Raw genomic sequence first — 27420 nt, 5'->3', positions numbered from 1 at the left:
CTCAAATCAGAGGCACAGAGGCAGGGACCTCACCCAAAGCACTCCAGCCCCGTGCTGCAGAGGGACCAGCAAAGGCCAGAGACTTGTCTGTGCCCTGAGGGTAAAGCAGCACAAGATGACAAGCATCTGCTCTGTCAAATGGCATGGCAGACCGTGGGGATGGTGCTTTGCTTCCCTCTCACCTCTTCAGGATTTCACATCCCCAGTTCAACCCCTGGTTTACCACCCTCACCTGCACTGCCAGCAGGGAACAGCCACCTATGAGCCCCACTGGGTAGGGCTGCTGACCACAAAGCATTAGACAATAGAGCTATAAAGATTCTCCTGTCCTTCATTCTGTCCTAAACATGAGATAGCATTTCCTGGTAAGTTTGCTTATTATTGAGGTAACCAGTTAAATTAATGAACACTCAACTGTCAGACAATTGAAGCTGCTTACAGAGATGACAGACGACTGTTTCCAGGAAAGCATTATTTCCTGAAAAATAAAATCTAATGAGAGCCCAGGAAATGTGTAGCATTCTCTCACTCTTGAGTGAGAGAGCAGACTGACTTCACCTCTAATGAATTTCTGCAGGTCATGATCTGTGTTGAGGTGTGCACTGTGACCTGCAGTGCCTGCGGGGTGAACCAGAAGGCGGCTGTAACCCCTGATGAGGTTGTACACTGTGAACAACCACAGCTTCTGAGCAGTTTGCCAGTCTGGAAACTAAAGGAATGGTATTGACTTCTTCTGCATATTTTCTGATATGTGGCTGCTAAAGCCTCTTCAGATAGGGTTAGGGAATTAGTATTATTTTAATAAAGCATTATTCTGGTTTGTTCAAGTTCTGATTTGTTCAAGTCAGACTTGTATGAGAAATCCAACACACTGGACTTGTATCAAAGAGGAAACACACTGATCTCCTGTAGAATGGAAGAGGAGTAATACATGCCTGGGTTACAATGCACTGAGGACAAAAGTTCCAATCATACAGCTACACAAATGTTTCTTAATATGCATATTAACAGATACAAAGCCCTAGGCCATGGGAGGATTTCTATCTTTCTTCCCTTCAGTGTGTGTGTCCTGGTAGGCACTGTAACCTTTGGAGGGCAAGAGGCCAAGAACATATTGTTTCTTTACAGCAAATACAGCTTCAATTTTCTTGTGAGAATTCTAAAGTCTGTTTTCTAGGTATGACAATACACTGTCACTGGTAACTGCAGCAGTCATTCAGGTTTCCTTTTTTTTTTCTTTTTAAGAACAGCACATTCATTTCTTGTCAGTATTTAATTAAAACAGTTTTATGACACATAGAACAGGATTAAAACCCCCTGACTTTCTGGAGACCTGCAATTTATGTAAGGAAGGATGCACAGTACTCTCACTCTCACAGACTAGTAGGAAACGCTTCTCTATCTTATCTCACATTCAAGTAGATGCAATAAATTTAGTCAGAGCAGAGTTTCAAATTCTCCTTAATCATAAACCTCAAGGCTATAGGATGAACTTGCTGTATGGGAATCTGGATACCTTAGAGTGTCTATGAATACCTGAATGCAGTTTAACCAGAGTGAAGAGAATAACAACGAATTTCCAAGCAACATGTTTCCATGACCATACATTTACACTACAAAAAGTACTTTACATCTATAAAGGATATTCTGTCCTCTTCTCACATGGAAAGAGCATGCTAACAGGTACAAAGAACATTTTGCTGTTGTGACAATATGGACTAATGGGACTGCAGATGCCACAGCAACAAAATTCAGTGATTACAGCTCTCCAGACTCCTTACCAGCACCATGGTGTGGCACAGTCATAAAAGTAGTAAGAAAATTTGAATAGTGACAGAATAACCTGAGATTAAAATACCCATTTTATGTGAGTAGATACACACAAACAAAAACTTCATAGCTAGCAAACATTTTTTTAATAGAAACAACTGAATCATTTTATACAAGGGATGAAGGAATTGAACGATTTTGAATTTTCAGTCATTCCATATATTAGCAGTTTTCTACTGTTGTTTCTTCTGCTTCAAGTATAAACAAAACTGAAATGACTGCCTGATACATAACTAGAATTTATGTTAGAAATTTGACAAAAAAAAGAACATAAAATGATCAAAAGAGAACTAATTTAACTTCATAATTTCATTCCATATTTTACTTCATCTAGGCTTCAAAATACTTTTAGACAGGAAGTATTTTATTATCCCTGCATTTGAAAGACTATTTTTCAGTAAATTTTTTCCCATCTATTGAGTTAACTGAATATTTGTGTAAGTGAAATAATTTTTCTAAAACATTAAACAAAGAGAAAAAAATAAAATTCTTTGGTGAGACTCTGATGGCAACTCAAATGTAAGAATTTCAAGTAATTCCACAGACCCTGACAGAGTTTAAATTTACATGTTTATAACTCAGATCCAAACTTTGTCAAGATCATTCTAAAGGAATTAATATGCACTAGTTTCAAAATATGGTAAAAAGAATATTTATGGTGATAAAATAAAAATATTGTAATTCCTGGATTTTTCACTGTGCAATATATTTTTAAAATATTGCTGCACATTTGCTGCTGCTCTCTGATTACTGAAAAAATATATAAATTTCTATCCTCAAAAAGAAGGTGCCTTGTCATACTGAGTGAGGAGCTGCTGACAGGAATGATTCAGCTACTGCTATGGTTCAGGATATGCTGAATACAGACCAAGCCATTATTCTGTTTGCTGCACAACAAACTGCTTTTTGAGTGACTGGCTGGACAGAATTATCAAGGAAAGGCAAGCCTAAAATTTCCCAAACCAATAAAAAGGTTTTAAGTTTTCTAACTGTGAAGAGACTTTTGCAGTGAGCCTCAGTCATGCACAAACTTCTGAAAAAAATGTTGACAGATATTTCTAAAGGAAAGCAGGCACAGTGTAGCATCTGCATGCCTTTCCACCCAAATATTATCAGCAATGAACTGGCAGTATCCTGAAGGTGCTCTGCCAGGTAGTCGAATCTAGTACACACAGGAGAGCTTAAACCATGATTACAGGCCTTGCTAAGTTTTATTGATTCAGTTTTATCTCCTTTTTCCTCTGTTTTGAAAACAGCTCTGGTCAGTGAGGATATCAACAGACATTATCTAAGATAGAACAATTCTCAGGCTGCAATAATTGATTTTTGTTTGTGTTGTCTGTCATTTGATGAAAATGGCATATTATTTTGAACTGAGTTAATTTCTGTTGATATTGTGAAAATAAATGAAATAAAGCCCCTAATATTTGAATAAACATGGGATTCACGGTCTAATTTACCATTCAAATGAATTAAGAGGAATTGTGTTTATTTTGTGCTGAAATTTCAATAATTTTTCTGAAAAATTGCGCAAGTAGCCAAGAACAGATACAGTAAAATTTAGTACTCAAAGAGCTAAGACTTAAGTCCTTGTTCTTTTTGAAATGCTCCCTATCAAATCCAATACAACCAAAGTTTCACTTCAAAATTCATGGAAGTGGAGAGAATCTGCAAAATTCATTGTAACTTCCACTCCTTTTTCAAGACTGGCATGAGAAAACAATGACTGTTTTAAATCTTTCTCCAACTTCTTACTCCCTTCAGGACAAGAAACAGAAGGACTCCCAGAGGAAGCATCATGTGTTTGGGAGTATGAAAAGAAGCAGAGTTGGAGTTACCTCAGCTTTGCAGGTGCCACACAACCAAAAACAGAAACCTGAAATTCTGAAATTGTGTTTGGATGTTGTTTCACACACTGTATTTATTTCTTTTTAGAAACATGGAATCATGTTTCTAAAGATTTCAAACCTTTGTGTCAAAAAAGAGGTAATATTTTTGAATTAAATAATTAACATATGAAGCCAGTCAGAAACAATGTTTCTCTGCACCTATTTTCTCAGCAACTAAACTTATCTTTTTATACTAGCAAGTAATTTGTTATACCTATGTTATTAGTAGCTTCAAGAAAATTCACATTTAAGGAGTGGGTCCTTGAACTTTGCTAGATTTCCTTACCTGTTCATATCATCTAGATGTTCAGCAGCAAAATAAAAACTTTTGATCTTAGGATGGCAGGCTTTGAATGCACTGTAGAGGAAAAACACAATTAAAGAAATGTAATGGCACAACTCTTTTTTTTTTTTTCTGAAATGTAAGATCACATGGTCACCAAGGAATGAGATGAGTTCATATTTCTGCATGCCCCCAAACAGTATATGAACATACAACTTTTAGGATTGTGCCAGGTTTCACCAAGTGAAGTGCTCTTCAACTACCCTTCTAAATAATCCTTGATTCATATGTGCATAAATAATTGTTCAACCATCACCTGCAGTGTACTGTTAAGGATAGAATTTTATGTATTGGGTAATTTTGCTGATATACATATAGCTATCAATTTTTTTCTGAACAGAAAACTGACTAAACAATTAATTCAATACAACAGTAAAATTTTCAGTCCTTGTGATTTCCCACATCCCAATGACTTTGACATTACCTTTAGCTCTAATGATTGCATTTCAAGCAGGAAATTGTGATGTGCTGATTGACTTCTGAAAAGCTGTCATAAATCAACATAAGGTCATCCTAAGCAATGGGCAATTACATCTCATCTTTCCTTTCCACCAAAGTAATCAACATGACTGGGCTGAGAGAATTACTGCATTTCATACATAATATGAAATAAATTACTAGAAAGAGTCTTTTAACTATGTTGGATAAAGATTTACGGTGAAGTACCTGAAGATCCAGCAAATGCATTTGAAATAATGAATAATTTACAGTAGAGAAGAATAATTTTGAGAACAATCTGAAGGTGTCTCTTAACAACAAAAAATGTAACAGTCCTAAAGAAAATAAGGAAAACTGCAAACATGATACATGATGAGCATCATCACCATTTTTCTGAGACATAATAGATTTTCTACATATACACATACACACACATATATAATGTAATATAATAATTCTCACTCTCTAATCAATTGAGTCGCAGAAAAATGGTGCTTATCACCATTTTTTTATGCTTATCATGCTTGCAATTTTCAGTATACATGTATGTGTGCACACAGATGTACACATATCAGTGTTTTAGAAATCAGGCAAATGAAATTGGTAACAGGAAAGCTACTTCTAGAGAAGATAACACTGAGACTAAACAGATTCCTCTATCACATGACAGCAAACAGTATTATGCAAGTCAAAGCAGATGTACAGTGACATCTGCCAGTTTAGAAAGACATCATCAAGTCACTGAGACCTAAAACTGGACTTCTTAAAACTGTTACAGCATCTGTCATCTGGATTCTTAGTGGGTTTTTCCCTTTATGTGCCACCCAAGCAAAGAATCTTAATAACCACATTTTATGTGCTGCTATTCAACGACATTAAATCAAGTAAAACCAAACTAAACGATTTCAGCAGGGTGCAATTCTGAAAAATGAGTTGACTTTATGCGGCTGCATCACCAAAAAAGAAACAATGTGGCCCAAGAACACAGGACAACAGACTCAAGCTAATGTATCTTTTTTTTTTTCTTCACAGTTTTTATTTTCTGCCCTTTGAGACCACTTTGAAGTGTAGAGCTCATCCTAAAGAGAGATTTAGATCAACTGATACAAGGTTGGTGCTTTCTGTAGAACTAGAGGTAGTACAAATCATACCATATTGCATTTGAAAATTATGTTTTGGACAAATTTCAGCAATTCCAGTCTCGTTTAAAAATGTACAAATCATTGCTTGAACTTATCTAAATAATAAATGGATTTCTGCAATAGCACAAACCTGGACAGCCACATAAACAGGTGAGAAGAAATGTTCTTTGAGACTTTAGGTCATATAACAAAAATACAACAAATCACTGTCATCCTCTTTTTTTTATCTGCCCCAGGACTGAAATAATGTCTCAGCAAACTTTGAGATCATGCTAATGGATTTGGAGTTACAGTCAATATTGATGCCTGGCCATGAACTTGGGGACTTTCTTATTTGGATGGTCTCTGTATTATGCTTAAAGCTGTTTATTGAGTATAAAGAACACAAAGACTCTCCAACCCTCAACAAACAAATAAAGAAAATAGCAACCCCATACAGAAAAGAAACAAAGGAAAGTAGAACTAGGAAAATAAAGGGACAGCAGCAGCCAAGCAGCCTTCTTGCTCATAATTAACTTTGGTCTAATCAAGCATTGTGGTTCATGATGAAGTGAAAAAATAGCCTTCTTTGGGCAAGATGGCATTCCAAACAGAAAAAAATAATTTGCTTTTTTCATATGAGCTTATTCTGTGATACAACCTCTTGACAATTGTAACAAAGTCCATTATTTCCCTGTTTTAAAGGAAAACCTTGTCTTATGTTTGCAGTTCATTTATTGTATCATTGCATTATTTTTAAGCATGCTTACTATTTCTTGCGGCATTCACTGGCTCTGTCAATTTTAAATTCAGGTAGACTGATGAATCCTTCTGCTTTTTCATCCTGCAAAGATAGTTCCAGATATTACTGTAGCTAAAGTGTAAGGAAAAAAAAAAAACAGCCTGTTGAAAACTTGCAAATATTTTCACTTGCCTGCTTCTTACAAAAGGAATACTTATGTCTGCTCTGCTCTGCTCTGGCAAACCTCTCACAGAAGTCCCTGGGACTTCTGCTGAGGTAGAAAGACAGATTCCTTGGTGAAAAATACAGTTTTAAATACTCAGTTTTCTGAAACAATTTCACAGCTGAATCAACATTTGAAAATATACAAAATCACCAAATGTATTCAGTCAATTAGTTACTGTAATTAGTTAATTTTTGGGGGAAATGGACTAATTAGTAAGGAGAAATGCAGCCTGGTCGAAGAAACAGAGAAAAAAAGCAATTTCAATGGGTGTTGTTTATCATTTTATGTATCACAGCTAAGAGGCATGATATCTCTTCAGCTACTTTTATCTCTCTACAAGATTCAGCATATATTTGACCTTTCTCCCCTCTCCTCTGAAGATTTTACAGGGTTTATTTTATCAGCTATGCAATCTCCCTTGACTTTTCACAGTTTGAAAGCATTATTTATATTAAGATACTCTTACATCAATAACACAGACTTGGTTATTTAACTGCTCATAACTTTGCATGCAAAATTAACACAGGATCATAGAAATGAAACTGGAAAACACACAAATGTATGTGAAGAAATATACATCTTTTTCTAAGAGCTTAAATGGTTATTTACACCACATATGCAGTCCATTTGATTATATGCCTTCCTCAAAATAAGTAAGAGACACAAATCAGCATATAAAACTAGAGCTGAAGTCATTATGTGGAAGGTACAGGGTTGTAACTGGTTCTGCATTAGCAGATATTTTAAAATCAAAAAGACACTGTTTAAAATAATCTTGCTATTTCTTTTTTGAATGGTTGCCGAGAGAAGCAGAGTTTTGGCAAGAGCAGCGTTTGCTTGTCTGTCCACCTGCTACTGAGGCACCCCCTACCAGCCTTTGACTCTACTGGTGATGACAGACACTGTGCTGAGGGAGCTGAGGGCTCAAAAATAACCAAAATTCAGAAAACCTCAGGAAAACTTGGGATGGGGTAGGAGATGGAGGTGCTGAGAGCACTGCACTCCACATGGAAAGTACAGCACAGCTCAGAGCTGCTCCTTGGACCCAGTGCTGACCACTCACTGCACTTGTAGGCATCAGTTACTGCCCTGATGAAAACCTTGTAGTAGCCAAGGGAGGGAGAATGGAGAGGAGGGAGTTAGGGTCACTGATCTGAAGCTGGGATCAAGGCACAAATGGAATGAGTCTGAGAAAACAAGCTTTGGAACAACTTGCTCTCTGTTTACTCAGAGAGAAGTTGGGGATTACTTTGAAAAAGTTATGTACAAATGCTTAATGTGATTAAAAGAACAAGTCGGACAGAGTGCATACAGATGTTAACAATGGTTTTATCTCAGCATATTTACTAATGAGTCTAATAGGATTAAAAATCAAGGTATCATAACCCTGGCAAAAAGCTTTGCAGCTAAAGCTGATATAATAAATGTGTACCAATGCAGAAAATGTTGCATAATCAAAGCTGTACACAATTCAGCTGGGATGCTCCTGTGCTTTTAAGTTCAGCATTTATGAGCACTGAAATCATATCAAAAGCTACAAAGAAGAAACAACAGGAGAACAGAACTGAGAAAACAGAACTATCTTCCTTAATTGCCTGGCAGAGATAAACAAGAAACACCAGGTAGCACAACATTAAAGTTTACACTTCCATGACTAAGCTTGAATGACAGGATTAAGTAATTACCTTTTCACTTTCAAGGGTTTGAGGATAAATTTATTCTAAACTGGTGTCATGAGGACACAGAAAACTGTGTTATTTCTCCATGTAGTAAGAGGTGAATTGGAAGGAACAGATATCTCAAAATCTTCATGGTAATATTGTCAGACAGTTAATATTAATTTCAGTATGATTGTTTGGGTGAATAAAGTTATTAACATATATAAGCACTGACAGCACTGTTTTCACACCAAATCCTGACTACAGCACTACACAAAGCATTCATCAAGACCATGAGTACAGGTGTTTACCTCTTCATTGATATACCAATACAGAGAAGTATCCTTCAGGACAAACCAGTACTTTTTCCATTTTTGGGAGAAATAACTCTTGGCATCTTTCTTTTTCCAAAGCCAGCCTTCACAGTCCCCCCGACCAAGATCTTTACACGAGATCCGTCTTTTGCTTTTACCAGGAATAGGAGCTGAAAATGACAATAAGGTGATGTGAAAGCATTTGATTTGTCCACTAAATCAACAAGATATCTAGTCAGAAACATATATATATGTTTAAGAAAATGAATTTAAAAATTTCAACCTCAAATTGCCATGAAAAATTATTATAAGCATTCTATTTTGACCACAAAGCTTATGCACACCACCGTAATTTAAAGGCCAAACCAAACCAAACCATGTTCAGCATCTCAGAGCTCATATCCTATGGATAAGACAAAAAAAAAAAGGCAACACAGAAAGAGAAGACAGAAGACACTATAGGGAAAAGAAAGGCAAGATATTTAAAAATAAGAAAAATGCTTGTTTGTAATTTTCAACTTATTTCACATTATAATAAAGCGCATAGCATATAAATTCATGTACTTCCCACTTGGTTACCAAATACGACTATTTAAGTACTTCACAGGTGTTCACAAACCTCTCTTTGCAGCTCTTTTTGAAACTAAACAGTTCCTAAGGCCTTTGTACTTCAAAATCAAAGGAGAAAAATTTACTATGATATAAATTACCTGAGAGCGTAGGTAATGAGCAAGTGCTGCAGTGAGGCATTACCTGAACACAGCTGGAAAAACCAACCCTGGCCCCAAAGAGGCTAGAGTCTAAGTATTCAAAAAAAAAAAAGATAAAAGCAGATACATGAAGGTAGAGGAACATTAGGTAACTGAGACATCAGAAATGGACTAATACATTCTCAACATGATCAACTGAATTGAACATTTTATTGGAGCTAACAAGTTAGAGTTCCTCAGATACTGCAATACCATAAAATTCATCTTGGCAAATCCCTTTGTACCCATGTATGAAAACAAATTTATTTTTTACCTTTATTCTTCTTTTTACTTTTCTGCTGTAGAGAAGACTGCTGAAATGTCTACAAGAAAATCAAAATGGAAGAAGTGAAATTACAGTGTTTATATTCAACCACATACTTATAATAAAAGAAATGTTACATTAAGTCATATCAGGTAACACCAACCAAGAGACTTCTAGACTAAGAATAAAGGTGATTTTAGTTCACCTGTTCATAAGGTTGTAAAGCAAAAGCACACTGTCAAACATCTCAAAACAGATCACCAGTTAAGTTGCCAAACCAACTGTAGTTTCTGCCCAAAATGGTCCCTCTCCTCTTGTTCTGTTAATAAAGAAGGAATATCTCTCTTTGTTTAGTACAGTAATGAAGCTACACAGCCCATGTATTTCTAATGCATACACTAAATAAAGTATTCTTGACATCTATATGTAAATATACAAAATAACACATTGCCTAATGCAGGTGTGGCAGTATTCATACAACGGTCATTAGATCATCAGACAATTTTCTCAGAACCAGGCCTAGTATTCTGAAAGACATCAGTAAATTCTGCTTAATCACAACTGGAAAAAAGTATCCCAAATAAAAAGTCTGAACTTTATTTTTTCACCAGGTTTTAAAGTGGAAGTATTTCCCTTCAGCTGATCCACTCCCACAAACTCCCCTGACAATGAGACAGGATGGAAATTGCTCCTTTATTTAAGATCTTAGTTTATTAGTAGGATCAATAGGTATTAACACATTTTATAACAATTTCTGTTTAAAAACTGTGACTCAGATAAACACAGTCCCCATTGAACTAAAAAATTAATAAATGTGTAATGAATCAGCAAAAATTTAAAGATGTGATTTGACTTGTTTTGAACTTCAGTTTTCTAGAAAGGCAGACAAATGTTATCAGTGTTAAAACTAAAAAAAGGTTACCATTAGCATGTCTGCTTATTAAAACTTTCTATTTCAGCTTGCCAGGAATCAATACAGAAATCAATACTTCTGTGCCACTTGGTAAAAATAAATCTAAGCAAAAGCACTGACAGTTCTGCAAGTCCAAATCCTGTACCTAGTAGTAACACAAACGGTCTCCCTAGTTTACAAGACTAGGTTCAATTCAAAGAGCAGCTTTGGTATAGCACCTGGCACTCAGTGCTATGGCTTAATTGATGTGATATTGTTTGGTCTTGGAGTTTGCAATCTTGGAGCTCTTTCCCAACCTTAATGACTTTATTCTAATAATGTCTGTCCTCCCTGCTTCCCACACCCCTGAGCTCACATGCAGCAGACTCAGCTTCAAAGGGGTCTCTTGCCTCACAGCTGAGAGATTTTCATGCAGCAAAAACTAACATGCCCATGGGGAATAATTACTAGCAAGACAATAATTAAGTGTAATTAAAAAATTTAACTGACTTGCTAGATGTGCTGATCCCTCAGAGACCACATCTGACAAAACCTACTCCCCTATACTGCTACCTCTGTGGGTCAAAGTAGGCCTCCACTGGGAAGTAAAAAGAGGATCCCACTCGTTCTCATTTCCTGGCTCTTATCCTTTTTCTTCTGCTACTGGTTACCAATTAAATCAGCACCAGCTCTCAACAAACCAAGACAGCAACACCCATCCCACTTACATCACACAAAATATTTCAACCTGCGAAGGACTAGAAGAGATCTTAATGACCCAGGAATAACAGAGTGGCTGAGCAGAAATGAGTAACTCCCTCTGGAAATCTTACTTAATTCAAAGTGGATGAAAAAATACACAAACATACAAATCCAAAATTTAGCACTTCTCAGTTCACAACTCAGACAATGTCATTCTGTTGTTTGACTTTTCTGCACTATTATTTTCACAGTGTCAAAACAGAAAAGGAAAATCTCTGCTCCATTTTCTCACAAGTAATTCTGAGAGCAGGTGAGAACATATGAAAAGCCTTCTCTTTAGATGTTTTGTCTGTAAATTGATCCTGCAAACCTCAGTTCACACCTCTTAACTTCTGAGTCAGTTTTTGGGAAGAAAGGGTAATGAAGGGGTATCAGTTTTTAACAGGAAAAAAGCATGTAATTTACATGTCTAACCATTTTTCCATACATTATGTTATGTTGCAAAATAGAAAGGTTTTATTAAATTCAGCTATTATTCTAAATTAGTTCATTGAATGAAATAATAATTAAGGGCAAATTCAACAACTGAGAGAAGTTCCTAGGAATAATTTCCACTGCAGTGATTTTAACTAACACTTTGGATTATTTTACATAGACTTCAGACTTCAAGTTAGTTGACCCTTTGCAAAAAACAGCACCATCATTTTTCTTAACTCAGAAAATGTATATGTAATATAACATATGTAATTAGAGAACAACAACAACAAAAACAAAAAAGTGAGCATGAAATCTAAAAATGCTTCTTTTATTGCTTTGTAAGGAACTCACTGAATGCAATCTACAGCCTTACCAGTTGTAAGTGCTGTTTTCTCAGTGGTGTCAGGAGGTCATATCCTTCCTCCTGACCAGAGCAAGGCTTGCTTTGAAGCCAACACTGGATCCATCTCCAGCCTTGATAAACTATCTCCAAAGAGGTACTTTCCAGAGCTTCTTTAAGCAACCTGTTCTAATGCTGGCCACTATGATGTTTCCTCTTTTACAGCTTAATTCTGTGATGTGGTAAATACAGAAATAATGTAACTATGACTTCTAAATGCCATGAACCCTAAAACCATGGATTTACACCAAGAAATTCAGCTGTACTAATAAAAACTTGCTGTAAGACACTTAATTCACTTGCCCACAAAGCCAGATTCAATGTATGCTCACTGCATTTTGATTCTCATACACCTTGGGCTTTGAGTAACTGCTTTCATAAACATCTTGTCCCAGTTTCCAAGAATCCATCTCTTCTACTAATTCTGAGAGCAAGCACGAAATGAAATAGAAAACAGCATTCCATATTAAAGAAATTCATTATTAACTCAAAATAATGAGTAAAATGGAAACAAGATGGACACTGAAAAGATTAAATGGATGAGTACCTTAAGATAAATGGAAATTGGCACTCCTGAAGAAAATGTGAAACTCTTTAATAATATTCTGAATTATAAGCTTTCAAATCATCCAAAACACAACTAGAAAAACTTTACATTACCCAAAAGCAAGGTATCACTTGATGTTTAACATTCATCAAAACCCCTTTGAATACACTGAGACTCACTGACTTTTTTAGACACAATGATTTTCTCTCCTGTAATATGTGATCTTTGAGCTTGTTCTATTTAATAAAGCCCCTGGACAAGTGCATCTCTAAGGAGAATATCAAAGAAACATTTAATGTATATATAAGCCTGCCTTTCCTATTAGCAGCCTCAAAGGACATGTATTTTAAGAGGAATAAAAGACCATTTATTAAAGGTTTTTTTCTGTTTCTGGTTTGGTGTTTTGGTTTTTGGGTGAGGATTTTTGGTTGTTTTTTGTCTGTTTGGTTTTTCTTACCAATGTTCTAGCATGCCTCTAGCCCTATTTTTCTGAGGTCTTAGCTTGAACCAGAGCCAATGGAGATTTAATTGTTCAGGGAGGAGCCACAACAGTCCCACTCTTCCTGCAACTGTTCATTACCAGACTTGCTGTGTGCGTTGGATTTACTCTAACAGTCTTCAAAATGATTGACAGAGTTCCGAAAGGCCAGCAGACTGTGCACCTGTAAGGAGCAACCTGCCCCAGGGCAAAGCCTTTTAGGATTATAACACAGCAATGCAGCTACACTGGAAAAAACTTGCAGGTGGAGGCTCATACCAACCAAAGAGATCACCAATGGCTTGTAATTGTAGTTGTTTTTTAGCAAGAAAATAATCCCACACAGGTGCTCTAATCAATACTCTGCATGCACACAGTAACATATCAGCATCTTGCTACGTGTAACACATTTTCAAGAAATGAGACTTTCATGTTTCTGTCTCATTCTCAGTTATTCAGGTTTCTCTTCTGGGAGAAAGTATTTATTATTGGTTAGTCCTGTGACTGCTCTGCATTTGCTCAGAAGAGAAAAAAGATGGAAAGTTAGTCATTAATGTTCAGAAGGGAAACCAGATGGAAAGTTAGTCATTAATGTTCAGAAGCCTGAAAATGTAACTTATTTACTAGTAATTTCATAGCTCTCTATTTGGAAAAATGAATTTAAATGAAAGTGTGAATTTATTTAAGTTTCAATGAATTTATTTGCTTCATGCCAAATAGGAAACTTAATAAAATGGTCTTTCAGTACTAATATTAAATTGGAATGAAACTGCTATCAGAAGAGGAGACTGATATAACTGTTATGATGAAAGCTAGAAAACTTATATTCCAGTTGATAGCTCAAATAAAAGTAGAATACAGATTGGTTATCAAAATGATAAATTTGAGAAGATTAGTTATTTTGACAAACTTCAAGAGTCTGAGGAAGATGTCTGAAGATTTGAGGTTAAGCTGTTCCTTAGACTTCTCTAAGACCTAAATTACAGAACATTACATCCATGCCCAAAACATAAATATATTCTAACAGTTATAAAAACTTCTTCATGGTTACAGAATGTGTAGGTCTACCAAAAAAAGAGCACAACTGAAGATTCTCTGAAGGAACAGACTGACCACAGCAACTAGTACTATATTGGACAGCACCTAAAATTCTCATTCAAGGGCTTTTTTGTTTCTCCACTATTCTTCTGAGATTTTTCACTCACTCATTTAAAAAAAGCTGGAAGAGAGAACCAGGTTATGGAAAAAAATATTATCCAGTCCTTCTACCCAAATGTAGGCTGAGTCTAAGTGAAAGGGAAAATGGCACATATCTATAGCTTTATTTAGAGCTCGGGTCAAATCCAATTTTTCTCAAGCTGCAAGTTTAGACACCAAGGAACTGTTTACAGGCAGGCACTTCCCCTCTGTTACTGTAAGACAGCTTTCTCTAGTTTCAGCAGGATAGCTTGCAACACATCTGATTACTGGAACTTTCTGCTACAGATGGAAAAGCCAGGATCTGGGAAAAAAATGAAAGCTGGTTCTGCAAATCATATCATTGATCTCTCACTTTGAGAGATCGTTCTCAATGCTTTGAGAACACAGGCAATGTTCTATTTTCACTGTTTTGATATACCACATACACATTTCTCTGCATTTGGTGTGTTGTGATCCAAAATTTTCAGAGCCAAAAAAAGACTGAAAAGGGGGAAAATGCAAACCTATTTAGATACAACACCACACTTTATATCAGTATTAACATCTCATGCTTAAGGGTACTCACAACACAGGATTTTGCCAAAATCTTTTCTGTTTACCACCTTGTTTAGTCTCCATTAAGAGCCTATAGCACACAGTACTAATTATTTTTATGGATATTTTTGGAAAATAAAGATATGATGAGGTAAGACCTCTGTCAGATTAGAAAGTTTGAAACCCCCTGCCAATCAGCAGCAGATATTCCTTCTTGTATTTTGTTAATGTCCACAAAAAGAAAGAAACAGCATGTGTGTGCCTCAAGAGCTTTTTACTGCATAAAAAACATAGGCTGATATTTTGAAGCTGCCAAATTTTATATATTTCTCTGAGGTGAGCAATGGCTATATGAGCTGTGCAGGATGGTCTCCTTATCATATAATCTACAAGGGTTGATAACATCTAAGATGTCTATTCTTTTCATACAACTGCCCCTATGTCAGCTTATCCAAGACAAATAGGCTAGCTGAGGGCAGAACTATGATTGTCTGAAATGTGATAGCAAGCACAGCTTTTCTTATTCATTCTCCCACTTCTAAATGTTTCCTTATCATTTGGGGGGGGGGGATCTGTGGCAAATACTACAGTAGCTGGATACAACTCAGCAGTTACAGAAGGTAGTGCAAGTATTTTGTCAGAAGTTGTTAGCATAATGAATGCAAAAATAAAATGATTTTTTAAATCTTTCGGCTATTTGGAAAAAATAATATACAGTGGTGCTGCTTTCCACCACTAGGGAAAGACTTGCCTTCTTAGCCATTAAGCCACAGGACTCTTTGAAATATTGAAATACCAAAGCAGCAAAACTCCTGGACAACATTAACTTTAAATGAGAGTTCTCATATTCCCCCAGTCTTTCTGACTGACATAACAAGGACTGCAGCAGTGTCACAGCTGCTGGAAGCAAATGAGAATAAACAGTTAAACTAGACCAGTGCTGCTCATTAGGATAATTTATTCTGTGGTCATTCTTCTGCTCTACATCTACTTTGAAACATGCAATTTTGGTACCTCCCACACTACTTTTTATTGACAGTAAGAAATCTAGGAGGGAAAGGGAGGATTCAAAAACTCTATGTATCCTTTAATGGCATAAGTCCAAGATGCATCAGTTGCCCCATCACTCTGTGTTTCAAGTGTATCCATTTAAGAAGGAAAATAGAAACTAAACTATTACCTGTCACAGAACAGTATTTAACCCTTTATTTGGATTTCTACTCCCCATCAGTTCCCAATTTAACCTCTTACTGAAGAGAATGGACCAGTCAGAAAAACCACAAAACAACTGAGGCAGGAAATCAGCCCTGGAGATCATTTTATCCAGCCTTGTTGCTCAAAGCAGACTCCAGCAGAGAAGGCTGTTCAGGGCTGTGGCCAGTTGTGTTTTCAGTGTCTCCAAGATGGAGACTCCACAAACTCCATGGGCAACCTGCTCCAGTTAAACCATCTTCACAGTAAAAGTATCTTTTTCTTATGTTTATATGGAATTTCCTGGATTTCAATTTTTGTCCATAGCCTTTGGTCCTTTTCACAGTGTGTCTGAGACAAGTCACCCCAAAGACCCCATGGATACTTGTGCCCTGCTGCTACGCCCCTCCAGCAGATACCAAACTTTGCAATTTCCTCCACGAAAAATCTTGGTTTGCTTAGAAAATTTCTATGTTATTCACAGGGAAGGCAGGTTTTCCTCGTATGCTTATCTAAACATTAAAACAGCAAGATGATCCAAACAGATTTCAGAAACTTATTCTTGATGTACTATTGGATTCAAGAGGTGGTCTGTAGCACAACATGGACCTTTTCAGAAGAAAAAAACTGCTGTAAAACAAAGTCACCCCTTGGGCATTAACAACATCTTCCACCAAGCCCGTGGTCCTTGCAGAGGAAAAATCATTAGCCTAGAATAAAATTCTCATGCCCCCTTACAACACCTTGGTGCTTGCTTATGGTGACAAGCACAAACACCTCCTTCTGCAGGAGGAGGGAGCAACACTTCTGATTGTGCCCCTCAGCATGATCTCTTTCATACTTTGTGTGACAGAAAAAGTGCAGAGGATGTAGGTGGTCTGAGAAAACAGATTTCTGCTTTAAAGAAGATACACTATTGCAAGTTATTCTCTGTTAGCACTTGGACATAATATCCTTTGGGGAAAGAAACAGAAAACTCCCTCTGGCTTTCAAAAGAGGGGAAGTTTTCAGGGGGGAAAGAAGGAAAGAATTTCTGTACATCAGGAATTACATATTCTGTTAAAATTCATACCAAATCCTTCCATTGCCATTATGAATTAAGGCAGAAAAAGAACAGTTCATTGCAGGATAAAGGTCTCATTACTTGCTGGAATTCAGTAAGGTTTCCTCTAAGCATAAGATGAAGCAGAACTTTGCAGAAGGTGGGGAAAGATAACACTAGGTCTTTTTAATTCTGAGCTGGCCATAGTGATTTTATGGGTACAAACCAGCTTACAAGAAATTTTACACATCACTCTAAAGCCAGAATTCTGTAGTGTTGGAAATGCTATCTACTTGGGTTTATCTGAAAGCAAAGGGATATACTTGAGAAATGGACAAAAAGCAGTTATTGCTTTATGAAAAATACCAGGCTGCTTTTTCCTGCACAGCACAGTAGCAGAGATGGATTGGCTGACTCAGGGATCAGGCACTAAGCAACAAGCACTTCTCTCCAGTAGAACAGAAACACCCAACAAAACAGCTTCAGTTCAGGAGCTGCAGTGCTGCAAAGAGCCATTTTCCTCCCAGGTGGAACCATACAATCTCCCATATTGTGTGCTAGCAGCAGGCTCGAGGGGCCACCACTGTGTAAGTGGGGTAGAGGAATGGGGCAGAGACTCCTGTGGAGTCAAAACCACTACTTGGAAAAAAATCCCTTGTTCAGAAACAATGGAGCTCTTTGTCAAAGCATTTTGATGCTTTGACATAAAATGGCACTTTGAAACAGGCACATGTGCTCCATTAATTCAAACAACATTTCCACCACTCAGTACAAGTTTTTTAGAATGCCAAATTTCTTGACACATGCCAGCCAGTGTCCTTGGTTAAATGCTTGCAGAGTCCTGGTATCTCCCTTTCCCTTGTGCAGAAAGGAAAACAGAGAAGAGCCACTAGACAAGGCAGGCCCTGGATCAAAGTTTTCCTGGATGTGACAATCCCCAGCATATTGCAGTGGTAACTCATGCTGAGTCCCCTCTGTGCAATACCTGACATAAACTTCTCTGAACAATGTACTGACTTCATCTCTTCTTTATCAAAGGGGAATAACTGAGGGACTAAATCACTTATTCTACATTAATAAGAAATAAAACTGTGCTACTGTGATTGTACCAGCTACAGGTAATGTAGCTTACTCATGTTCAAACAACGCTAATACCTACAAAAGCAATGGTCCTCTATCAGGTAATAGAAGCAGGATAAAATCAGGAATGATTCTATGAAATACATAACAGAAAAAAATACAGAATGGGGATGTGAAAGGAAATTAGGAAATGTTCTGAGATGAGAGATTTATTAATGTATGGATCTACATCTCTAGATCATATAAAATTACATTTTCAGATCATTTTATTCTATGCAGTAAGGAATAAATCTAGACTGGCAGAGCTGATGACCTTTACAGTAACTCTCTCATTTTTAAAGATTTCCCCAGCTTTGCTATGGAAAGAAATTATGACAGGCCATTTTTTCCCCTCATGGTCACAATGCAAAAGAAGGCAATAGAGAAAGTTTAAACAAAAATTTCCCACAGAAGACTCCCACTGTGCTTCATGATGGCCCATAAACAAATCTTACCTCATCTCTAGAGGATTTTGCTTTGTTGCAATAAGTAACTCTGGATTTTAGAAATGATCAGAGAGTATATAGAATTAGATGTAAAATCTCCCATATTCAATACCTTCACATTTCATTTGGGCAACCACTTCCCCAATAAGAGCAAATTAATGGTATTACCTATTTCTTTCAAAGAGAAACAATGCAGATGTGAAAATATTCTCTAATCTGTGACAGGAATAATATACCTCAAGAACAATGCAGATATTATTCCATATAATTAAAAGAACTTAGCACTCCCTCCCAAGGAGACTAAGTATTAGTGTTTCACAAAATATATGCTCAAACAGAACTCAAATATAAAAGCTGCATATGCACATCTGCTCTCTTCAGTCTTGAGTTCAAGGGACTGAGAGTCTAGAGCTGGGAAAACAGATGTGAGATTACCAAGGCACATCCCCAAGATGATTTTAGCTAAGGAGCAATGAAACAACAGAAACTATCCCTTAAATCTGAGCAAGTTGCTATCCTCTCAGCTATTGCCAAAACACCTGTTTTGCTGTTCATCTCCAACTTTCCTGCCGTGGGGCACACAAGCAGTGCTGCAGGTTGGCCAAGAGTCCATTCAGTCTCCATCTCAGGAGGTGTTTAGCATCCAGCTGGGCAAAACCCTGAGAAGCCTCGTCTGACCTCAGAGCTTGCCCTACTTTGAGCCAAAGACCAAGCACAGAACCTCTTGAGGTTGCTCCCAGACTGAATTATCCTATTATCCTATGCACTTTATGCTGGTTTCTGAGGCATCTGGGTTTTTTTTTTCTGTAGTAAATTCATTAGATGCCTTGCTCTTGCTGGTGTCTTTCCTCCCTCTATCCAACATTTTACTTGGAATTATGACAACTGGCTACCCGTTCACCCAGTTAATCACCTTTTACTGGTCCCATCATTAGTAACAGCAATTCATACCTTATTTGAATGTGGAATTTAGTACAGTAAGTGAAAGAGATTAACTGTAATAGTAGAGGACTAGACCCACAGGCCTCTCTATTCCTCTCTGTTGATTGCACTAGACTAAAAATAATATAAAGCCAACTTCCATTAGCAAGGAATTTATATGCTGTTTCTCTCTTGCTTTTTCTCTCAGAAATGTAGACTTATTTTGAACCAAATTTTTACTAAACTGATGGAATAGCAAAAATTACCTTTGACCGCAACAATTTTATGCCTATGGCATAAAACTGTCACAAGAAAGGCATATTTTGCTTATTAACTAACTGTTTCACTGCATTGTTTGTTTATTATGCTATACAGGTCACTTATGACCTAGATGAAGTTTCTACGCAGATTTTAACAACATGAACACTATTTTTATCACTTATCTTGTGTCTGCTACATTTGTGAAGTGCTGCATTCAAATGAAAGGATACATACAGTACTGTTTAGATGGTTTCTTTTGGGATGTAGAAGATGGCAAAGTTCTGGAACCACTATTCCAAATTTTAGAATATGAGTGAGACATGCTGCTCTCCTGTCTGAACCAAATATACAAACCCACAAGTATCCAACTGAAAGAAACCCCACATGTGTAGGCGCTCAAAGCTGCCCATGGCCAGTGAGGCCATGGGACATTATGGTGTTTCAGACTCATAAAGGCAATAGGTAAAAATTTTCTATTATGTTTCTTTTTCTTATCCTACTTTTCCCTTAATTTTTTCAGCATTGTTCTTTCTATATGTCTCTCAGAGCAAAGGGCTGTCTATACCTGAACCATAGATTAGGCTGATGAGAAATGGATAGAAGCTCATGATGTCTTCACAGCACAACTGCACTTGCTTCTCTGCACTGCATTATATGAAACATTTGACTAGCACTTTTGCCTCTGAATAGACTTTGAGGCTTTTAAAATAACTCCAAATCAAATTATTCTATAACTTCATAAGCCTCTTCAGCTCTACTGCAATGCAGTGAGTTCCTTCCATTTCCACACATGTGGACCTAGCTACCATCACAGCTTATTTCCTCATTACACTGATGGAAAAGGGAGCAAGGAGCTGAAGTCTTAGAACAAGACAAACAACCCCCTAAGGCGACAAAAACTTAGCTGAGATGTGACCAGTATAACCTAGAGAAGAAAGATGTAAATGTCTTAAATGCTCCAGTTATCTCCAGAGAGGACATCCAGGTGCTGAGCTCTCACCAGCCAAGCTCTGCTGGAGCTCCATGAACATGAAGCACTTGAGGAGAAACCCAGGCACCACAGCAGCTCAGTCTTGGACTCTGCCCTGAGGCACCCAGGAGCCTCCTCCCAGCCCAGTCTGAGACAGCTGTCTTTGAACAGTCCAGGCATCAGGAGAAATTACAGTTTGTTCACTTGTGACATTTTAACAGCATATGGACTACTTTTAGTAAAGGCTTGCATTTTTCTGCCTTTAGAGTAGAAGCACAGTACAGTGTGCACAATTATATTTGTAAAGGGATAACTTTCAACAAAGCAGTAAAGAAATGATTTTTAAAATAATTTCTCACTGTGGTAATTAGACACTGAAATTTTTCACAACTATTTCTAAAACTGTTCATTATGTTTATTTAATTTCTGGAGAGTTACTTGAAATCCAGTGCACTTTCTTAGCTGGGAATATAAAATGCCAATGGTTTTTAACTGGAACACAACTATAATTTCTTGACATTACATAATTCTTACATTTTCAAAAGAGAGTTTAAGATTTCCTTTGCAGATAATTAAAGCACATAAGTCTGTAATCTATCTGCAAGTTTCAGTATTATTTTAATACATATATTTAAATGGAGATGAAAGACCACAGCAAAGAACTAACACTAATTCAAATATTAACAAAATTTATGGAGACTCTATTAGAAAATATTTTTTACTATGCACTCAGGTTAAACTGAACTTTGATACCAACTGCTAGTTTTTTATTCTATAACAATTGCATGCCTAACTATAGACTACTGTGAAAACAGGGAGGAGAAAAAGAAAAAAGGAGGCTTGTTATTTAAATAATGCCATGGTTGGACTCCAGACACTTTTAAGTTACGAAAAAACCAACTCCATCTGTTGTAATGGTACAATGACATTCAAAATTTCAGACACCTACTTAAAATCTGTTCAACACATTTTTAATCTGTTCTCTACAAATTTTTTGTTTATTTACAAATACCCATAACAAAAAAATTAACTGAACAGAAATTCTTTAAATACTGTGATATCCAAAATTGTAGGAAACTGCTAGTTTTTCAGTGGGGTAGTTTTGTTAGGGCTGTTTTTTTTGTAAATCATTCTACACTATTTAATGTGTTTTAGACGCCATTTTTATAAAGAAGAATTTTTGCAATAGGTTGATGGGTAGCTAGCACATAAGTTTATTAGGAAACTATATGCACATGTTATGCACTTTTTAAGATGCTAGTTATTGGGTACTATGATTAAAGGTTTTATAAATACATGCATTTTTGAGTCAAGAATTTTCATAAAAAATTATGTAGTTTAAAGTATTTTCACTTTTTACTTCCTTTCAGCCTTTCTGCAGAAAGGAAAAGGAGAAGTAAAGGAAAATCAACCACTTCAGTTAGATCTGAGGTTTTCAAAATCATGAGTTTTTTAGTGACTTCTCTGTATTGACAACATCTAAACATAAACATTTTGCATTCAACTTTTAGAAAGCATTTTCCTGTATTTTTTCTGGAGGGGTTTGTAGGAGGCAAGAAAAACCTGGAAATATGCATGATTTAAGTAGAAGTAATTTTGGCTAAAAGTTACTGTCTCCTTTCCAATTTATATTATTAGCTAAAAACTGACTTTTGCAATAGGTCCATAAACAAATCTTCTTCACTTGAAGTATTCTCAACAAGATCACTGTTGCAGCCAGCTGACCCCGGCTGATGCTGCCCCACCTGCTCTGCTGAGGAAACCCAAGGAGCTGCCCTGGCACAGCCACCTGGGGAGTTGTGGAGGGAGGAGCAGCTCAAGTGAGCCCTGCTCACACCCCTGGTCCTTGCTGCCTCCCTGGCAGAGTAGGAAGGAGAGAGCCTGGCTCTCCATGGGTGCTCACTGCAGCAAGTATTGCTGTGAATTATGTGATTAAGAGTTATCAGGCTGCATTTCAACCACATGGATGGTTATACGTTGCTAAAGAGGAAAAAAAAGAAGTTTACCAAAGTTGGACCAACTTAATGCAATTTGCAGCACAACTCCAGCTAATAGCTTTTATTTCATTTCTCCCTTATTAAAAATAGAACTGGAATATTAAAATGCATGTGTACATATCAACACACGTAAATTTAGCAAAATCCCAATGGTACAAAACTTTGATTTATCTGCTCAACCCACTACTGAGCGATCTGTTTCAGTTACATGAACTTCAAGTGACACATTTCATACTAAACTAACCTTATTTTCAAATGCAAATAAAATAACTAAGAAAACTCCACTATTAATTAAACAAATTTAAATAGTCTGGTTATCACAGCATAGTGAGAAGCTGTTATTTTTCTGCCACTTGTCCTACAACTAGTGAGTCACTATGTATTGGTAAGAACACATGAACAACTGAGCATACACTGGAAAATGCAGAGATAATGGGATGCAGGAAGGGAGAAGAAACAAGGTCAATAATATAAGTTTATCTGTGGAGGTTACAGCCTATTGTATACAGCAGGGAGTTATGCAAGAAAAAGCAATCTCACTTACTACCACCAACAATAGCCTGTAAGCTTTTCTTCACATGGCAATGCTGCTTCTAGGCTAAGGGAAAGTTGTATTGATCCAGTTAGCAGCAAATTATTATAAACCTGACACTGAACTTCTTCTGACCTATGACTATCTCCCTCCTAAATAACCACATTATTTTCCTTCAACAAAAACAAAGCACAACACACCAAGAAAATTCCTTTACAGAAAACATAATGAACTTGAGAAACTACAACAATATGTCAGAGTTTTCATCTCTTGTGCCCCAAAAGTTCAAGACAAAATGTGCTGTTCTCTGCCTACAGAAATAGATCACATTGAACACCTGCCTGCACGTCAGATTAGCAACAGCTCGAACAGTTTGCCTCAGCTTAATAAAAACATTAACACACTGTGTTGGTTTCTTTTACAATACTGAGGAAGAAAAATAGAATGCAAGAACAATAACTTGTCTAGAAATCAACAAAACACCAAAAACAATTTCTAGGATGGAAAAAAAAAACCAAAGAAGTTCAGAAAATTTATATATGAGGATTCAGAAACACCAGAAGAGGATACAAGAGATGTTTAGTTCACAGACACAACACAAATTAGTTTTCATTTTGCTGTGGTATTGGCTATCATATTGGTTACGTTCAGTGGATACAAGCAAACCCTGTTCACTTTTCAAGGCTGCAACTGAAATGTACCCTTGACCAGTTTTGATTGCAAAGGCAGGTCAGTAATACAATAAAAACTTTTGAAACTAGTGATTTAATACAAGTTTAGTATCCTGACAGTCAGAAAAATGCTAGACTGACACAATCTTGTGATCATTTTAGAATATAACAATTTGAATCTGCTGGCATTTTACAGAATAGCTTTTAGCAAATAACAACCAGGCACTTCTACATTACCATGGTAATTTTTTTAACACCATCCACTTTGTTTACAGCACAAAAAATAGTACCATTTCTGCTGTGGTAATTTAATTCAGCAGTGTATTTTTTTGATCAAAGATTTTTCTTTTCTATAGAGCTATACATAAAAGCAGCAGAAGGAGCTGAAGTCAGCATTATTGTAAAAGCTGCTTTTCTGCAGAAAAGCTTCACAGTAAAAAGGTAACCAACCTGCTCACGTCAATGGCTGCAAAATCCAAAAGGAAAAAGGCCAGTGGGATGCATTTTAGTCCAAAATTATTTAACGTTTGTAGCAATGGAGTCAAAAAAGAATGAAAACATCACTGAATAAAGGTAACACAGAATCAAAGACCAGAGAATGACACCTTACTGCTGAGTGAGCAGCATGGCTTTTACTCCAGGGAATTTAGTAAAAGGAAAAATAGAAGAAAAAGAAGAAGAAATGAAATGTGCATGCTTTCTATTTCACAGAGTACACACATTAAAAATATAATTTCAGATCAAGGAGACCCCACACCAGACTCCAGATTCCTGGAGCTTCAATACTTCTTTCTTATGGACTTGAGAGTCATGGGGGTCCAGTTTGAGGGTCCAGAGTCCTTACCCTCACATATTTCATACTTAGGGTTGCTTCAGAGACAAGGATTATTCATCAAGCATATCCAAGAAGTTACATGACCAACCATATACAATTTACTCTATTTAAGAACAAAGAATGCAAGATAAAAGCTTTTAGATTGGGAATATCCATCTTGCCTATAACTGATTTGAAATAATACCATTACAGAAAAAATAAAACTAAAACCAAGTAACAAACACACTCTCATTCCAAGGCTATGGATAAAATCAGTAATCAGTCCTTTGAGCATTTAAATAGAGAAGTAGTGAACAGGAATGGTTATGTAACCTTTCCAAGCAGCTTCTGGAAATTTATGTGCTGTGCTGGCATACATACTTTAGGAAGGATGCTTAAGACAGTTTAGGATTAGATATGAAGATTTGAAAGAATTTTGAGAATGAGGAAAGGATGTGAAAACACAATTTTTGAAGAAAAACCTAAGAAGATCATTATAACTCTTGCAAGCAAGAGGAGTCTACAAAATTATTTGATTATAACCTGTAAAATCCTATATTGAGGGATAAATTTGGTAACTAAAGATGTTTAAAACCAGAGGATAATGGATAATGGTACATTTAAAATTACGGTTGGACTTAGAAGCCAGGTAAACACAGGGTAACAGATGAATACTCTTAAAAACAAGAGCAATGAGGGATTTGAGCTACTTAACAAGCCTGGTGGAGTGTTCTTTAGCACTGGGACCTTATACAAACAATGGAGGCACTACAGGTTCAAATTTAACTAAAAGCACATGGTAAAGGCTGCTCTTTACTTTAGAAAAATCTACTGGCTTGTGGTATACACAGCACAGAGTCACAGTATTCTCTCTTCCCCTGATATTCTAGCATGATGAAAACATTGACTTCTGAAAAAACCCAGACCAAACCAAACAAAAAAAACCCTCCAGCTCTTTCACTGCTATCAGGGTAGTTCTTTTACACTCAACTCATGCGTATCTGGAGGCTTCAATTTAAAAATAATCTGAAATCTTTGGGAAAAACTAGGTAGCTGCTGATTGCAAAAAGAAAATTTTAATAGGACAGCCACTCTTTTAGTGATCTTTAAGATGTAATTTGAGTATAAAGTATGTTTTCATTGTCTGATTTGTTATCTATAGCTTAATAAAATTTTACTGCAAACAGATAGGAGTTCCTTGTGTGTTATCTGTACTCCTTCATTCTTTGTGTGCTCACTGCACTGTTTATTTAAGATTGGAGGAAAAGTTTTGCCCAATTTATTAAAAAACCTTTGACTCTGCTGTGTGGCAAAAGAAATAAGCACCAGAATACTTGGGTGTCATTACCACTAAGCAGAAACTCTGGAACTGCATGATAGCAGCCAGCTTCCAGAGGCAGCATCAGCAAGATTCAGCTGCAGAGCACTGTAAATGCTTTGTGAAGGGCTCCTTTCTATTTCCCATTTCTTGGACAAATCAATAGTTCAAGATTCCTTTTTCTGTTTACTTCAAGCATTTTGTTCCATAACCAAATCAATAGTCCAAGATTCCTTTTTCAGTTTACTTCAAGCATTTTGCTCCATAACCAGTTAGCAGATCAATACTGATTTTTATTCTAAAGAATGGATAACCTTTATTTATTTTTATAAAGTAATAAGCTCCAACTAAACTTTCAAATAGATGCTGAAGATTTAACGGCATTACAGAGAGAGATGGCAATGATGCACAAGAAGGGTTAGCTGATACTGGTGGAATTTGGGGTGGTAACATTTCAAGTGTTTTGTGGATGGATATCCAAAATAAATGAAAAATGCTTGTTGTCAATTCTATGCTTGCTGTTGCTCATTAACTTCCAAACCAGAGCTTTGAGAATCCGCCAGTTCCTGTATGCATTGTTAATTTTGTAGAATTTGGAAACTAGACTTACTATGTTACAGAGGGAACTAAAGCAAAAAAAAAAGATGGCACCCTAAAATAAAAGATTTTGTTACTGCATAGTGTCAGGAATTTAGCATATACTGAACTGATAATATTGGGAGCTGTTTTTCCAATACTGAGAAACAAATGTAACTGAGAGATGAGTATTCTCTTGATACATGGAAAGTGCTATGGGGTGAATGTCTTATTTTAAATATGTTGTGATCTTCTAACTCTATTTTTCGGACACACTTAAAAACCAGCAAGTTACTGCAATTTTCCTTTTGCATTCTATCCAGCAGAACTGCTACCTTCACATTTATAACTGCATTCCTGAGGGCTTTATGTTAAAAACAGTTATATGCATTAGAGCTCCTCTTACCTCAAAGGAAAACAAACACCTCCCACAAGTTTTCCTGCCATTATCAGGCCTTCCAAGTACCTGTAGTAAAGGGGCTGTCTGACAACACTTAGCATACTGCAGTGATGGAGATGCTGGGAAGAAGGTATCTAGCCAGTCAGGAAACTGCTCCTGCTTCCTTTTCCATCAGCAGCAAGTCAGTCAAGGCAGAGATACCACACCGCATTTCAAAAGTGCCGTTTTCAAATACAGGAAATAAAATAATGCTGTCCATCCTTCATCTTAACAGCAAAATCAAGAATTCTGAAATATTTCTTGGAGACTTAGTTATTGTCTGAAGAATATAAATCAGTGCAACAGCAGCAGTCCAGA

At 36.6% G+C, this 27420-nt stretch overlaps 1 protein-coding gene across 6 annotated transcripts in view; it reads right to left on the bottom strand.

Annotated features, from left to right (window-relative positions):
- Positions 1-27420, bottom strand: part of CNKSR2 (connector enhancer of kinase suppressor of Ras 2) — a 205884-nt gene that overhangs the window by 48002 nt on the left and 130462 nt on the right. For all 6 annotated transcript variants that reach the window (XM_058044931.1, XM_058044933.1, XM_058044932.1 and 3 more), the window contains 4 exons: positions 9585-9633; positions 8559-8731; positions 6392-6465; positions 4006-4077 (listed from right to left, as the gene is read on the bottom strand). In XM_058044931.1, coding sequence (XP_057900914.1) covers positions 4006-4077; positions 6392-6465; positions 8559-8731; positions 9585-9633 — 368 coding nt within the window. The remainder of the gene's footprint in view (positions 1-4005; positions 4078-6391; positions 6466-8558; positions 8732-9584; positions 9634-27420) is intronic.

Source organism: Melospiza georgiana, chromosome 2 (assembly GCF_028018845.1).
Source record: "Melospiza georgiana isolate bMelGeo1 chromosome 2, bMelGeo1.pri, whole genome shotgun sequence".
Taxonomy (NCBI): domain Eukaryota; kingdom Metazoa; phylum Chordata; class Aves; order Passeriformes; family Passerellidae; genus Melospiza; species Melospiza georgiana.
Note: the sequence above shows the minus strand (reverse complement) of the source record. Positions and strands in the feature narration are given on the sequence as shown.